Source organism: Cavia porcellus, unplaced genomic scaffold (genome assembly GCF_034190915.1).
Source record: "Cavia porcellus strain 051 isolate PalLab524CR breed Dunkin Hartley unplaced genomic scaffold, mCavPor4.1 scaffold_31, whole genome shotgun sequence".
NCBI classification, from domain to species: Eukaryota; Metazoa; Chordata; class Mammalia; order Rodentia; family Caviidae; genus Cavia; species Cavia porcellus.
In genome coordinates this window covers 15097757-15114794 of record NW_026947514.1, presented here as the reverse complement: position 1 = coordinate 15114794, position 17038 = coordinate 15097757, and the positions used below count along the sequence as shown (strand labels likewise).

Sequence of the window (17038 nt, the reverse complement as noted above, 5' to 3'; positions counted from 1 at the left end):
TTTATTAGTGTTAAGGTCATGATTTCAAACGATTAACAAGCCCCGAACGTGGGCTCAGCTGCCACCTGCTTCTTGCCACAGCTGCAGCCCAGCTCGGCTTTTGCCTGCAGACTGCTCTGGTTCGAGGCGAGCCGTCTTGCCAGAATGGGGGTTACCAGGTGTTAGAAACGCCAGCGCCAAAACTGAAAAGCTGTGCAGGAAAAAGAGCACTTGAATAACAGCAACTGTTGGCAGGTCTCTTTTTCCTACTGGGTTTCCAGGTCCTGTGATGTTTTTTTTATATTTTGAAACTTTCAAAGTAAATTTTTATTTAATGTTTACTTCAGAGTTTTATAATTATACTTGAAAATTATAAGATTGGATTTTTAGGCAAAATAATTGAAACTTCTTTACCTGAAGTATTCTTTACTTTCAAACATGAAGGATCATGTTTTCTGTTATTTTACTTATTTTTTGTATTAGGAGATCATACACCAAAATGATGTAAGTATTAAATAAAAATTTGAAAGTAGATTTTAAATATAGATGCATAGGAAAGCATGATGAAGAACAACACATGAAGTTTGCTAACTTTTTCTTTTTAAGAAGGTAAGTGCATGGGCTGGGGATTTGGCTCAGTGGCTCAAGCACCTGCCTAGTAAAAGCCAGGTTGTGAGTTTGATTCCTGATACAAAAAAAAAAAAGAAGAAGAAGAAGAAGGTAAGTGCAGAGCTAGTGTAGCTATAGTGGTTGTAAATAGGAGACTACCTTGGTTTACTTCTAAACACTAATCCAGTAATGTGGTCCAAGACCTAATTCACAACTCTGTGCCTCAGTTTCCATTTCTATTAAGTGATGAAAATAATGACTAGATAAGTCTTTACTTGTAAAGAGCTTGACCAGTGCATAGCAAATGATATCTATTCAAGAAATGCTTTTAGTAGTAGTAAAGCTCATAAGTATTGTATGTGCTTGATTATGCATAGAATTTCCTTAGAAGGACTGATGTTTTAATAGTAGTAGTATTTATCTGGGAGAAGAAACTAAGGTTCATTCTAGGAAAGTCATTTTTCAATTTCTGCATGCAGTTTCAACTGTTGGATTTGGGGGGGGGTTGTTTTTAACCTATCATATTACCTCTCAAAAGCTGGGGTTTTTTCCTATTTTTATTTTTAGATATTTAAAATTATTTTTTTAGTGCGTGTTTGCAATTCACATCATTTACTTCACCTTGGGGAGTGGTGACATGTAATTACAGCTTGTTTTCTTTTTTTAATCCTTTTTCCCCTTCCTTCCCCGCTCCCTTCTTCCTTGAGTGCCCCAATCACCTTTTGCATACTTGTTGATGTTATTTGTCTTGGTTCCTGTTATGGCTTATAGTATTTACATTAATTGGGGTTATTAGGTTCTTGAACGTGGCCTATCTATTCCTCTCCCAAAAGATGCTTTTTAGTGGCTAAAAAAGTTTAAAAAGTTAAGCCTATATTTGCACCTCTAATATAAATGTTTAATGAGTTCTGTATTTTCTTTAATTTGGATGAAGGTCAAGAATTTAATGCCTTGGAATTCTTACTTGTCTTAAGATAGGCCTAGTACTTAAAAAAGACTGTAGTAAACAGATCTGTAGATCTTGTTTTCAAGTATAAAGTTAGAAATTTGCCTCTCAGAGTAGAATCTTTATAAGGTTTTATGCATTGTTAACTTTATAACTTCATGGATTGTTAAATATATAGTAATATTTTATAATCAAGCATGTCACTAAAGATTTTTAAATACAATATTAAAAGGTATAAAAAAAATAATGTTTAAAATATAGTAATAGATTATAATGTAGAATCTCTTTCTCAGATTTCCAGAACTGCAAAACTAGTAGCATATTAGTGTTTCCAGCACAAGATTGAGGCTGACATACTTGGCATCACAAAGATTGAATTCTAGGACGTTGTTTAGGGATGCATTTAATAATCGGTAACTTGTTTGTCTCGTGGTGATTATACTAATTTTAAGTATATATATAATGTTTAAATATGTTTTAATTTTTAGCTTTTTGCACTGACTCCTCTTCTCTCAGACTAACCACTCTCCAGCTGATCAAGAATCACATGGCTGTTCACTATAATAAAATCCTTTCAGCCAAAGGTAAAAATGTGCAAATGTCATCTTTCTGTACCCAATTTAAACCCCTAATGTCACCTCTCATTTGGATAAGTCTGTGGCAAAAATTAAAACATTATTCATGGAGGAATTTGTTTGGTATAGTGAGATACCAATTATTGGCTCTATGTGTGGTAAAATCAGAATGTCATCTTTGTTGTTAGTATTTGAAATTCTTTATAATGCTTAGGTTATTTAATTTTATCTGTTATTGCTGATATTATTTTGATATAAGATACTGCTTTTAATGTAAGTTTGTAATCTGCTTTTTTGTCTTCAAATCAACCAAAGAAGTTGCACAAAGAAGATGCTACCTATTATTATTCTTTAATTTTTCTTTTGCTGCTGGCTTTATTAAAAGATAACTTAAAACAATAGAGCACACTAATTATAGTTATATATTTTGAAAAATATATGTATAATTTCTATCCCACATGGTATAAAACAGGCACAGTTTAACTACAGCTCACAGGCTGGATACCCCTGCTCCTTGTTTTTGTACAGCTTGTGAACTAACAATGCTGTTTATATTTTTAAATGGTTGCAGAAAAATAGAAAACAATATTTTGTGACATCTGACAGTAGCATGAAATTCTAATTTTAATTGTAAATGCAATCACATTCATTCTTGTAAATATTGTCTGTGACAACCTTTGCAGTAAATGGCAGAGTTTACTAGTTGTGACAGACTGCGTCACCCTGCAAAACCTGAAGCATTTACTCTCTTTACAAAAAAAGTTAGCTGACCCATGAAATGAACTATTTCCATCACCCAGAACCTCCCCGTAATCCTTTAAAGCCATGCCCCCCGAGAATTCCTGATAGCCAGTGACCTACTCTTTGTCACCACCATTGTTCCTTTTCAAGCATTTCATGTAACTCATATCATATAATTTGTATCCATATGAGCCTGAGTTCTTTGGCAGAACACCCTTGAGAGACTACTCCATCTCATAGTTTTTGTTAGTGTTTCCTCCTTTTTATTGCTAAGTGTATTCCATTTAGTGTATCTACCACAGTTTGTGTTTTGATTCACCAGTTGTCAAACCTGTGGGTTGCTTTGACTCACTTTTGGCTATTAAATATAAACCTGCTAAGGCTGGGGATTTAGCTCAGTGGCATAAGCGCCAGTCTGGCAGGTGCAAGGTTGTGAGTTCAATTCCCTTACAAAAAGAAAAAGAAAGAAGCAAGCAAGCAGTTAGAAACTGTCTTATATAATGGGCAGTGTGTTTCTATTTCCCTTGGGTAAATTTATTTGCTAGGAGTGGAACTGTGAGGTAATACGGTAAATTTTTTTAAGTCATTAAGAAATGACTAAATTGGGCCTGGGGATTTAACTCAGCGGCATAAGCGCCTTCCTTGTAAGTGTGCAGTCATGAGTTCGATCCCCGGTACCGATAAAAACGAAAAAGACCAAAAAAAAAAAAAGAAATGACTAAATTATCTTTCAGAGTGACTGTACAGTTTTGCATTTCCGTTACTTCCACATCCTCACCAACATTTGGTATCGGAAGTCCTATCTAGTGTATCTGTAGATGTTGGGAGCTGCTGAGCTGGTGATGGTTCACACATGCAGAGTGAAATGCACATGTGCCTGATTGGGGTGCCCCAAAGTAGGGAATGCCTGAGAAATGCCCTGAGGGCATGGAGGGCTGGAGGGGAACAGGCGTTCCAGCCTGGAGAACAGTGGGGTGGGGGGAGAAGCCAGCTGGTTAGCAAAGGGGTCTGGTGTGACAAGGGTCTAAATAAATGCTTTGCAGTGGTTGAGCAGTCTTCCTCCCATGCGGAGAAAGGGCTCTACCTGACCCCAGCTTTCTGCCTCTGTGTTTTCTTCATCCTCTCATTATTCTTCCCCCCGAGAACTTAGCTCTCATGGGCACCAACATGTAGTTAATATCTTTTCATTATTTTAATTTGCAAAATTTCCCTGGTGTGCCTAGTAATACTGAGTCACTTTCCTTATACTCGTTTGCCATCTGTATATCTTTTTTGGTAAAATTCCTATTCAAACTTTTGCCTATTTTTATATGAGGTTTTTATCTTTTTAGTATTAAGCTGTGAGTTCTGCATACATTAAACGCAGGACTTACATCAGATGTATTTTTTGTTGTTGTTTTGGAGGGGTTTTATTTAGTTGGGATTTTTTGTTTGCTAGAGCTTTTGTTTGTTTTGTTTTATTTTTTGGTACTGGGAATCAAACTGCATTTTGCCAGCCAGATGTATGTATTGTGACTCTTTTCCCAGTTTATAGTGAGTCTGTCTGTTTCCTACCACCCTAGTTTGAGTAATCAAACCCAAGGCCTCATGAATGCAGGGCAAGCACTACATACAGCTGAGCCACACACTGGGCATTCCTTTTTTTTTTTTTAATTCTGGAATAATTTTTAGAGTTTATTTGTCTAATCTTGGGTCACTACAGTTTTCTCAATTTGTTTTCTTCTAGTTGTATATGTTAGCTCTTATATTTAAATGTGTGATCCATTTTGAGTTAGTTTGTATTCTATGATACAAAATTCGTTTTTGCCTGTTTATATCCAAACTTTCCCATACATTTGTTAAAAAGATTATCATTCCCTCCCTGGAATTACTTTGGTACTTTTTGAGATATTTGAGCAACTGTATGTGTTTCTTTCTGGACTTAATATTTGAATGTGCTCATCTATACATCCATCTTTATACCCAGGCCACATTCCTTTATTACTGCTACATTACAGTAAGCCTTGAAATCAGGGAGTGTGAGTCCTCCATTCTTGCTTGGGTTGAGACTCCAGCTACAAATATGTTAAGGTGCATGACATAGGTGTGTTATAGATCAGTGATGCTTTGTCTGTTTCCTTTTCAGTCCTTCTGTTTCAGTTTGAGTAATATTGCAATGCTGCTTCACTCATTTTTTCTTTTGCAATATAATGAGCTAATCCCAGTGGTTGTTGAAAAATTTCTTCCCAGTGTGTTTTTTATCAAAGATATTTTGTTTTTCATCTCCTGAAGCACAATAAAAAATCAAACAAGGAACAGCATATTCTGGAACATTTTGTAATTTCCATTTTGATGTTTATTCTCATTTGTGAATACCAAAAATATTATTAAACAACAAAATTTTTCTCTTTCAGCTGCTGTAGACTGCTCAATTCCAGTAAGCATGAGTGCCAGCATCAAATGTAAGTTACGTTTTGATATCTACCTTTTTTAAAAGATTATGGTAAAATTTACATCGCACAAAGTGTAGCATCCTCACCATTCTTAAGTGTTTATTCCAGTGGCATTTAGTACATTTATGTTTTGGTAAAACTGCCACCATCACTTGTGTCCAGAACCATTTTGTACCAGTTAAATAAGTGCCCCAGCCAGGCCCTGGACCCCACTATTCTGTTTTGTATCTTTATGAATTTGACTCCTGTCCACAGTCTGCTTTCTAAGCCTGTTAATTTCATTATTCTGAGTTTCTCAAATAATTATTCTTTTGCATCTGGCTTATTTCACTTAGCATAATACTGTCAAGGTTTATTCATGTCATAATATGTCTAAATCTCCTGTCTCTAAAGCTGGATAAAATTTCACTTTGTGTATGTGCCACGTTTTGTTCATGCATTCATCAGTTGACGGATACTTGAGTTGCTTCCACCTTTGGCTGTTGTGAATAATGTTGCTATGGGTATAGGTGTAGAAACATCTCTTTGAGATCCTGTGTTATGGTTGGGGTCCAAAGTATCCCCCCAGAAAGGCTCCTGTGTTCAAGGCTTGGTTGCTGGATGGACTTTGGAGAAATGATTGGACAATGAGGGCCTTAGCTTTAGCTACAGATTAAGCTACTGCTGACAGAATTTGGTGGCAGTATTAGGAAGTGATGGAAACCAGGTGGAGCCTTGTTGAAAGGAAAGAGTCATAGGATTGTGACCTGGAGGACCGTATCTGGTCCCTGACCATTTCCTCACGGCTCTTTGCCTGTCTCTCTGCTTCCTGGATACCATGAGGTGAGCAGCTTTCTTTACATTCTACCAATCACACATAACTGTTCTAATTTCTCCATGTCATTTCCAACACTTGTATTTTTTTTCTGTCTTGCTAGTAGCCATATTAGAGAGTATTATTATCTTTTGAGAAATCTATAAGTAACAGGAAACTTTTGTATTTCTAAATTTAGGATCTTGGAACTGAACCTATAACTTGGCACTATACTGCTGTGTGACTTTGAATAAACTATTTAATAGCTTTGGACTTTGTTTCTCCTATATGTAAAAGTCATTAATGGATCTAATGAGGATAAGCTGTGAGAGGAGAAAGGGGAATGAATGAGTCCAGGATGGCTGTCAGTACTTAAGACCTGGGAGAGTTACAACTTACGAGTAAGGAATGTGATAGGAAAGGATTTGAGAGAGGTGAATTGGGAGCTCAATCTTGGTCATTTTAAGTTTGAAATCACTACTTGTTAGAAATCCAACTAGTGATCTCCAAGAGTTAAGAGTACAAGTCTGGAGGCCAGGAGGAAATTCAAGACTGAGTGAAAATTTGAGAATTGACAGTATAAAGGTAATATTTAAAGACTTGCTTCCATTTTTGGTTTTAAATTTAGACCTAGTATGCATATGATATTTTTTGCTTTCAGTCAGTTGAGCCATTAATTGCTTTCTTCTTTTGCTAGAGAAAAAATGTCTAAACAACAAAACCCCTATGATAGCTAGAACTAGAAAAATTGCAAAGATTGTTATCTTTAAAGTATAACTAATTATCGTTATCACTTCTCACACCATAGAGCTGATGTTCATTACTGTCAATTGGCTAACTTAGAAGCAGGTTTTATAACATGTAAAAAAGAAAAGAAATCTGTGGATTTCACTGTCTCTGGTTTTTGTTACTGTTTAGTTGGTTTTGTTTTATTTGTAGAACCGGAGATTGAACTAGGACCTTGTGCATGTTAGCCAGGAGTATACCACTTAACTACAATCCAGTCCCTTTTTCCATTTTATTTTAGGACAAAGTCTCACTGAGTTGCCCAGAAATGGCCTTAAGCTTTTGATCCTCCTGCCTCAGCCTCCCCAGTAACCACATCAAGTTCCCATTTCTGTTTTCCCTACACTTTTCTGTCAGGGTGGGCTGATGAGTTCATCATTTCAATCTTCTTAGTATCAAAACTGGTATATAATTGTTTAGTTCTGTATTGTAATATGTTAAATAGACTTTACTATGTTTTTGATGATTGGAGCATGTCCTTTTAATCTATTTTCCTTTTCGAATTTAATTAAACATTTACTCATTTTTTTAATTGACATCAAAATGTATGCATTTATAGGATACCAATAGAGGCTTTACTTTTTAAAGCAGTTTTATTGAAAAATAATTACATTACTGAGAGTGCAACTTCTGGGTCATATGGTAATACAGTAGTCGCCTCTTACTTGCTATGTTCTATTCTTACTGCTGTTGTTAGTATCTTACACTTCCTAGTTTATAAATTAAATTTAATCATAGATACATATAGATCATAAAAGACAGAGACTATATAGAGCTCAGAACTATCCACAGCATCACTCATTCACAGCGGGTCTTGGAGTGAACCCCCTGAGATGAGAGGACTACTACAATATGTGGACTTTTTTTTTTGTCTTTTTGAGACAGTGTCTCACTCTGCAGTTCAGGCTGGCCTTGAGCTACTTCATAGCCCAGGGTGATCTCGAACTTGCAACAATCCTCCAGCCTCCCAAGTGATAAGATTACAGGCATGTACCACAATGCCTGGCTGTGCTTAACTTCTTGAGAAACCATCAGACTATTTTCCTGAGATTTTTTGGTTTTGTTTTGGTTATTTGTTTGCTCTGAGACAAAATCTCACTTACTATGCTGCTAGGCTGACCTTAAATTCCTATATGCTCAAGTGGTCTCCTACCTCTGCCTCTTAGGTAGCTGGAACTAGAGGCCTGTGACATCACATCTGACTGTAATCTCATTTTTAAAGTCATATTACATTTAATATTTTACAAGTGTATAACTTTTGATACTATATTTCATTTGTGGGAGAAGTCTGTAGGCTAATTACACTGTAGTCAGTGGTTACACAGTCATGAGCAGTGAGGTTAAGCATTTCAGATCTTTATGTATCTATAAATATCTGTTTGGAATTACTTTCTAATCCCCTTGGTCTTGCTCAGTGTGTCCCATCCTGTTTGTGCTTTTTGATCAACTCATTTAGGATTTCTATAAAGTATCTCTTTATACAGAGATACTTACATAGAGGCCGGCACAAGTACCTGCCTGGCAAGAGCAAGGTTGTGAGTTTGATCCCTGGTATCAAAAAAACAAAACAAAAATACAGAAAATATATATAGAGAGATTTTATTTACATATCATGATATAAAGATTTTTAGTAAAAAAAAGTTATTCCATTAGTTTAACAAAAATTACTTCTATTTTGTTCCATATTTTTAAAAGCGTGTTTTCCCATTTAGATGCAGACCAACAACGGAGAGAAAAACTCAAAAAAGAATTAGAACGATGCGAAAAAGAGTTTAAATTAAATAAAACTTCAATTCAGGCTAATTCTAAAAAACGTTTGAAGTCAATTTTTAACACTCTCCAAAAGGTAAGATTGTAGTTTTACTGTCTTAAAAGCAAGTGTTTCTACTTTATTTCTGATGCAGCCTTACTTTTTACTAAACTTTTGCTGTAGGTTAAGGTGTGCAAATGTTTGCTACTGTTAAAAGCCAGATGGTTAAAATTTTAGGCTTTTCAGGCCGCGCGGTGTCTGTCAGAACTGCTGTCTCTGGGGAGCGTCCATTCATCGATGATACATAAAAGAACTGGCTTAGCTGTGTTCCACTAAAACTTTATTAATTAAAAAAGGCAGGGAGCCAGGTTTGGTCTGGGTGTTATATTTTGCTGACCTTGGCTTTTGGTTTTTTGTGCTACCCTTTAACATTTAATTAAGGAAATTTTCTTCTGCTTCTAGTTTGCTAAAAAGTAGTTTTTCTTTTTTTTTTTTTTTTTTTTTGGATATTTTTCAATTAGACTGTATTAAGAAATTAAATATTCATATGGACAAGTGTATAGCCTTCTGCTTTTTTTTAAATGTAGTACCATTTTATTTATTGGTTCAATTTAGATATACATAATGACATATTCATTATAGGGAATTTGTATCTGTGCATGATATATCATGTTTCCTTTTCCCCCATCCCCATGATTGAATATGTTTTGTTTTGTTTTGTTTTGTTTCGTTTTGTACTGGGGATCAAATTCACAACCTCACACATGCCAGGCAGGTACTTGTGCTGCTGAGCTATTTCTCCTGCCCCATGAATGAGTAATTTTACCCAGTAACTTTTTTGCATCACTTAGAATGGTAATATGACTTTTCTCTTTCCATCTGCTAATGCCGTGCATTACGACACCTCCTAATGTTAAATCTGCTTCCCATCCCTGGTAAACAGAACTTGCCTGTAATGATGCCTATGACGAACTCACATATTCTAGTCACACAGGTGCAACCAGCTCATGACCAGTTCTTTTCAACTGTATTCTCACCCACTACCTCCATCTTGGATAGGCACTGTAAAGTTTTACCAGAAACATTTCAGGACAGACAAGCTGTGATCAAAATATACGATGAGTGACTAAATGTTTAAAATGCTTTGCAACAAAAGACATGTTGCCATTAATCCAGGTCAGAATACTTCAAATGTTTATCCCGTGGTTCTTGCTACTTTCTGCACTTTATCTTATCCAAAAGGCTAAGAAGCACTTTCTAAAATAGCTCTTTTGTGATTGGCTGGAGAGTATGATCCAAAATAAAAGCACTCAGGAGGCTGAGGCAGGAGAATTGCTACAAGCTGGAGGCCAGCCTTGGCTACAAAAAGAGGTCAAGGCCACCCTGAACTATGTAATGAAACTGTCTCAAAAACACAAAAAAAGAAAAAGAAAAAAAATACTGCTGCTGTGTGCTATCGGATGGAAAGGCAGGCTCATGAAAACATTACAGTGTGCCCTCATCCACCTTGTTCACTGGATCTGGCACCGTAAGACTTCTGGCTCTTCCCTAAAGTCAGAATGTTTTAAATTTATTCAGAACATCAAGGCAGCCACAGCAGCACAGCCAGACACTCATGAAAGAGGGCTTCCAGAACTGCATCAGAAAGTGGCAAGAATGATAGGCTGTGAACTTGTGTGGGACAACATGTGACCTCAGATTCTCAAAGGCCAGCAGTCCCTTCCTACTCAGCGCCAGTGTTCAAAAACAAGTTTCCTTCAAGCCATCTTGCTGGGGAATAGCCATGGAGAGGTCCCAGATTCTCCAGCATGGGGTCAGTCCCTGAGCCTTTTATTTTTCTATCTCTAGCACCGTGATGTCATAAAAACTGTTTCCTGTTTGACTGCAGCCAGTTTTCCTGGGGTGCCCCTCAAATCCCACGTGCTGTAGCTTTTACTCAAGCTCTTTCCAATGCAAATGAAAAAGTGCCGTGTATACCCAAGCAGGGGGAAGACTTAGAGTATTTTTGCCGTAGAAGCAAATCTGGGTTTTTGCTCTGAGAAATGTGGGAGAGCTGTGGACCAGACATTAATTGGGAATTTATATCATACCATACTGGCCACAGTAAAGCTCAAGTTAATTATGAAAAGGTCACAGTAATATGGGAAAGAAAGATTAAGACCTGATCTAAGGCAGGACAGAAAACACAAGGAATACTTTTAAAAGATATTTTAGGATCCCTTGGGGGCTGGGGATTTAGCTCAGCGGCATAAGCGCCTGCCTTGCAAGCAGGCAGTCGTGACTTCGACCCCTGGTACCGATAAAAAGGAAAAAGACAAAAAAAAAAAGATATTTTAGGATCCCTAAAACATGATGACTGATTTGGTGACATATGAAGGTCAAGAGGGCAGGTAGAGAGTCCCGCCTCTGTGTTCTGGGCATCTGAGGAGGAGGACAGTATGTCAGTCATTGAAATAATGGGGACAGGGCCAAGGGCAGAGGCGTACATTCAGTCTGAGTTTACTTGTGTGGGCATGTTTGATGAGATACTTCTGGAACATGTATTGTAATGGCGTATTCATTAAGTAGCTCATAGAAGCAGCTATGACAGGAAGGAGACCTGGGCTGAGGATAGATTGGGAGTCTTCAGGGGATGCAGTCAGTATGACTGAGAAAACCCCCCGCCCCCGGCCAGGCTGTTATATAGATGAAGGGACCAAGAATAGAGCCGCTGCTTTTAGATAAATCTGCTTTCTGCTCTGTACTATAATTCACCATCTGGGAATCTGTTCATCACTGTTTGACTCACAAATATATTTTCATTTTTAAGGATTTTTTTAAACTGAAAGTTTAAAATACTTCTGTTTTTCCACATTTTTGAATATAAATTAACAGTCCTTTGAGGTGTGAGGTTGAAAATTTTTAGATGGTATATTTTAGTGTATCTTCATGCATTTTGTGTACCTATAATGTAAAAATATATACTTATATATTTAATACATATGTAAATATAAGATCCTTTTTATTCACTTTTCCTTCAGTGCCTGTAACTTGTTTGCCTCTGTAGAATAGTTCCTTTATGCTTTTATGTATACTTCTATTGACTTCATTTAGAATTCAGAGTAACTTGCAATTTATACACACTTTTGACAAGCCTTGATGATGTGTTTTAGAAACATCCAAACTGTCTTCAAACTATTATTCTGGGAAAGACATCTTGATAATTAGATGGGCGTTTGGTTAACAAACACCAGTTGTCTGTACTCGCTGAGAAGGTTGCTGCCATTAAAATGACAGCGCCAGCGTTGGCCCTGCGTGTCTTAGCCATTCCGGTACGAGGAACATGTGCCAGAAACTCTTCCTGTTTCTCGCCTGTGCCCTGGGCTGTTTCCTTCCCTCACGCAGACTCGCACGCGGTCACCTTTGGGACCCTGCTAGCTTTTGCAGCCATGTCCACCCGTTTGTCAGCCCTCGGCCAGTGCTCCTGTGCTGCCCACACTGGTGTAACGCTGTGTGCTGTGGGCTGCTGAATACATAGGTGTGTTCCGTATTTCTGAATACATGTGAGAGGCTTTTTTAAAAGTATAGAAGTCAACATTAAGAGCATGGCCATTTCCTCCTTAATTGAGTATAATTTGAAACTTCCTTGCAAAACAGATTTTCAAATAATCTGTACCTCCCCTATTGAGTTATTCTTCAACTGTTTTAAACTCTGACAATTGGAAAATTTTTGTATACCATTTCTTCTGATACTGTCCCTGGAAAAGATTGACTCAGTGGTCAGTTCTGGGGAATTATATAACCGAATAGAGGTTCTTGACGTGAAAACATGAATACATGAACTATATGACTATTATACGTAGATTCTGAGCCACAGAAAGTTTACAGCAGGTCACATCAGGCTGTAAGGATGGCATCACAGTGAGTGATCAGTTGCCGCCACACTTCTTGTTCCATGGAGAAGTAACTGATTAACTCTCTTCTTATTTCAGAACTTTGTAATCACCAACAGTCCAAGTTGTACTGAGTTTACCAGGTTAGCGTTACGTCTATTTTGTACAAGTACCCAAGCTTCTGATAGTCCTAAATAAAGGGGACACTTAACATGAATTCAGAAAGCAAATCTATAGTTTTTTTCATAATGTTCTTCTGGTTTACAAGGAAAGAAAAAGTAGGATACAAAACAGGGATTATGGAGCAAGAAAATACAGAAAAATTGCAGGCTTTCAGTCAGTTCAGAATCAGTTTTCCCAGCCTATTTTAGACAGACAGATGTGTCTTTTTTGTTTTAATTGCAGAGTCAGGAATTGAACCCAGAGCCCTGGCCACGGTAGGAGAGTGCTTTACCACTGAGCTAATTCCAGCCCTGTATTTCATTTTAATACAAGCACCACTACTGATAAAGAATTTCTTCACAGACATTCTAATGCCTTATGCGTTTCTGTTTACTGTGATCTTAGTTAATACTGTTCCTATAAGTAGTTCCTATGAATTTTTTTGTTTTTTGTTTTTTTTGAGACAGGGTCTCACTGTGTGATTGAGGCTAATTTGAACTCACTGTGTAGCTCAGGCTGGCCTCGAGCTTGTGGCACTCTGTCCTCAGCTTCCCAAGTTCTGGGGTTGCTGGCCAATTCCTGTGATTATTAATAGCCTCACTGGATTTTTTTTTTTAGATTGTACTTAGAAGTTTCTTTCCAGGGAACCAAACTCTTGGGTTCATAAACTGTACTGTGAACCTAGTTTGGGGATACTTTTTAAAGCTAATAAAAATGAAATCATTTACCAAACAGCACAATAGTGACTCACTATTTAATGTCAGCAGCTAACTTGCTTTCAGTAGTTTTACCTTGTATTTGGGGTAAAAAAGAAAATTTAGAAAGTAAGTAGCTAACAACCTATTTTAGAAGGTAGTCATGATACCTTCATAATTTCTTTGTATAGGTAAATCATTTCTTAGGCTAACCAATTTTTTCATTACCAGGAAAGGAATTAAAAATTGTTTCCGACTCCTGAAATTCCTTGTATTTTTATCCCACATCTTTGGAAAAACGAAAAAACCCAGGAACCATTAAAAGGCATTCATACCAAAAAAAAAAAAAAAAATTGTTGCCTTTCACTGTAAAAACCTAAAATTATATAATTTTAATGAGTTTTTTTAAATAATGTAATGGTTAAAAATGTAGATTTGGCATCTGTTAAATCTGTGACACCCTGAAATTCAGTTTCTCCGTCTGTAAATAAGGGTAGAGGCTGGGTGATACAAGGTTCAGTGGTAGAGCACTTGTCTCATACGTGTGAGGCCTTTCCAGCACCACTAAAAAAAGAAGAAACAAGGTAATGATTGAAGAACTTCTGAGAAGTTGATGTGACAATTAAGTGAGTTATACATGAAGATTAAATTTGGGCATCCTGAATTCTATGAATTTCTAATCCAGTTGGTAACTTTCAAATCCAATGTTCTTAGCCTGCAGGGGAACCGCAGAACCAGGGCATGTTGATAGAAGAAATGAATGGATTCCCATCCTTCACGAAGGCACTCCTGCCTTCTTCGGAGACACAGCTAAGGCTACGGAAATCTGACAGAGTCCCCATGAATGGCGCTTCACAGAATGGCAGTTCCTCCCCTTCCAGCGTGGACTGTATAACCTCTGATCCCCGAAACCTGGGCCCTGGAGCCGTGCATGGCAGGAGGCCCAGAAGTGCATTCCCAAGTTCCCACCGGTTTCAGGTAGTCATCTCAAAAGCACCCAGTGGGGATCTTTTAGAAAAACATGCTGACTTCTTTTCTAACAAGCAATTGCCATTCACTCCACGCACTTTAAAAACAGAAGCAAAATCTTTCCTGTCACAGTATCGATATTATACCCCTGCCAAAAGAAGAAAGGATATTACAGATCCACAGATAGAAGGTGAAACCCAGACTGAATTAAGCAGGTATGGCATGTTAACAATCAGTAGCAACTCTGGGAAATTAAATGACACTTCACTAAGCAATATTCCTTGCTTTCTGATGTATATCTTATACAGTCAGGCTTTTTATTAGAGTGAGTTTAATACGTCTTTTAAACATGTCATCAAAACTATCAGAGCAGTTGTTGAAACAACAAAGAGCTATTAAATTTGTCCAATTCTTTATAAAGATGAGTGTTGAGTATTTTAATGTATTGTTTCAAAAATATCTCTTGAACTTTTGTATGCATTTAAATATTATACTTTCATAGAATTGTTAAAATGTCATTAATTAACATTTGTGTAAATATGCACATTGATTTGTTTTAAAAGTGGCAAAATAATGGAGTTAGACGAAAAACTCCACTGCTTTATCCAACTGCCCCTGTGCTCCCTAACTGGTGCAACTTAGTCATGTAGCAACAGCTGCCTGGGAATAACTTAAACAGCTGGGATAATGTCTGGAGATTAAGTGTAATTTGCCTCAATAATGTTTTCACATGTACTTATGCCTGGTACATGGTAAATACTCATTAAAAGTTTGCCCAGTGATTAGAGAAACAAACAAATCTTTTAATGTTGCATAAACAATTTATCTGGTACTAGATTTTAATTATTTTAGAAAGTAACATCTTATGTGAGTATAGAGAACAGATACTATAATTTCAAATGAGTTTATATATTTAATCAAAAGTTAAGGAATTACGTCTATGATAAAACTTGTCAAATGGGAAATACAGGAAGTAGTACAGTATTTCATTTTATGATTGTATCTGTGAATGTTACAAAGATAATAGTACCCTTTCACCTCTCCCAGTGTATATTTAATTGAAATTAATTACTATTTTAAAAAAGGAAGCATATGTAATCCAGACCCCTATTTGAAACTATGCATTTTATAAAAATAGATAAATAGATCTCATTTTCTTATGTGTAAGGGGTTTTTTTTAGGCAGGAAAGCTTGTCATCAGAGTGTTTATGTTTTGAAGGAGTAACAATCTTTCTTTAAATATTACAGTTGTCATTCTGATTTGGGAACATCTGAGATTAAGAAATTGACAGATTCAGAGGTCAACACAGAGCAGGTAATCAACATGAGATCTTTTTGTGCTGCCACATTTGAATTGCAGATGCTTTAACATACATGGGCTATGTATAGCAATTTGGACTGTGAAAAATAATCTCTTTAAGTGACGCTTGGGTATAATATAGCCAGCATACGGAGGTTTGCCTGCTTAGAAATGGTCATGGCTCTCTTAGAATGACTAAATGGATCCTACCAAATCTGGAAAAATATTTGTTGTTAGCATCTAGATGCTTGGCTGAATAGACAGATAAATGAATCAATAAAATACATCAACTATTTCCAAAGTCAGATGTAAACTGGGCATGGTGGCGCATACCTATAATCCAGCACTCAGGAGACTGAGGCAGGAAGATTGCTGTGAGTTCGAGGCCAGCCTGGGCTACAAAGTGAATTCAAGGCTGGCTTGAGCTACATAGTGAGACCCTGACACAAAAATAAAAAGTCAGAGGTGAGCTAGACATGGCGGTTTGTGCCCATAGTGCCAGCTATTCTGTAGATGGAGACAGAAAGACTGCTTGAGACCACAAATTAAGAGTCTGGAAAAACAACAACAAAAAAAAAGAGTGGCCAAGGCAATATAGTGAGAACTCACCTCAAAATATTTTTTTTTCAGTACTAAGAACTGAACCCAGGCCATTCACACTGGGCTACATCCCCAGCTCCTTTGTTTATGTTTTCCTTTTAAGACAGGATCTTGCTAATTTGCTCAGGCTGGGCTCAAACTCATAATTCTCCTACTTCAGCCTCCCAGAGTGCTGGGATTCCAGGCAGGTATCGCTATGCCTGGCTCGTTATTTAACTTTTCTTATTTCCATATTTTTAAATGAATTATCACCAATTAAATTGATGGATACCATTCTCTTAGGTTTGCCTTTACTAAAGACTATGAAGCTAATTATTACAAAATTCATATTTTGAATGCTTGGCAATCATTTTTTTTAAATACTATATCTTTAAGTCTGATATTGACACAAACTGATTTATTTTTATTTTGAGGGATATCAATTTTGTAATGTGTCCTAATTTAAATTTATTGTTTATAAAAATGGTTTGTCTATTAAAATGTCAAGTACAGATTCAGAGTATGTGAATAAAACAGAATCACACTCAGTTTCCTTCTTTATTTCTAAAATGAGCAGAAGGGGATAGGTTTCCATCTCAGCCATTAACAGCTGTTGGACATAGGGCCCTCCCACTTGAGCTCAACGACAAAACCTTTATCCTCTGAGAGCTGGGCATGCTCAGCTAGTGGAGCTGTGATTAATCTATAGTGTCTCTGGGAGGAGTAAAATAATGGGGGTGAAGTTCCTAGCCTGGTCAGGGCTTGATACATGGTAGCTGTTACTAACTTGGGTTTTATGAAAAGATAAGTTTTGAGGTAATTAAATAAACCAAAGCTGAAGCATCTTTAT

At 36.9% G+C, this 17038-nt stretch overlaps 1 protein-coding gene across 6 annotated transcripts in view; it reads left to right on the top strand.

Annotated features, from left to right (window-relative positions):
- Spata7 (spermatogenesis associated 7) overlaps nucleotides 1-17038 on the top strand; it is a 29870-nt gene that overhangs the window by 4768 nt on the left and 8064 nt on the right. For 2 of the 6 annotated variants that reach the window (XM_003472340.5, XM_063240883.1), the window contains 5 exons: nucleotides 2023-2118; nucleotides 5244-5291; nucleotides 8574-8707; nucleotides 14055-14524; nucleotides 15558-15624. In XM_003472340.5, the coding sequence (XP_003472388.2) occupies nucleotides 2023-2118; nucleotides 5244-5291; nucleotides 8574-8707; nucleotides 14055-14524; nucleotides 15558-15624 (815 nt within the window). The remainder of the gene's footprint in view (nucleotides 1-2022; nucleotides 2119-5243; nucleotides 5292-8573; nucleotides 8708-14054; nucleotides 14525-15557; nucleotides 15625-17038) is intronic. The other 4 variants (XM_013155303.3, XM_013155306.3, XM_013155304.3 and 1 more) reach the window with 3 other exon arrangements.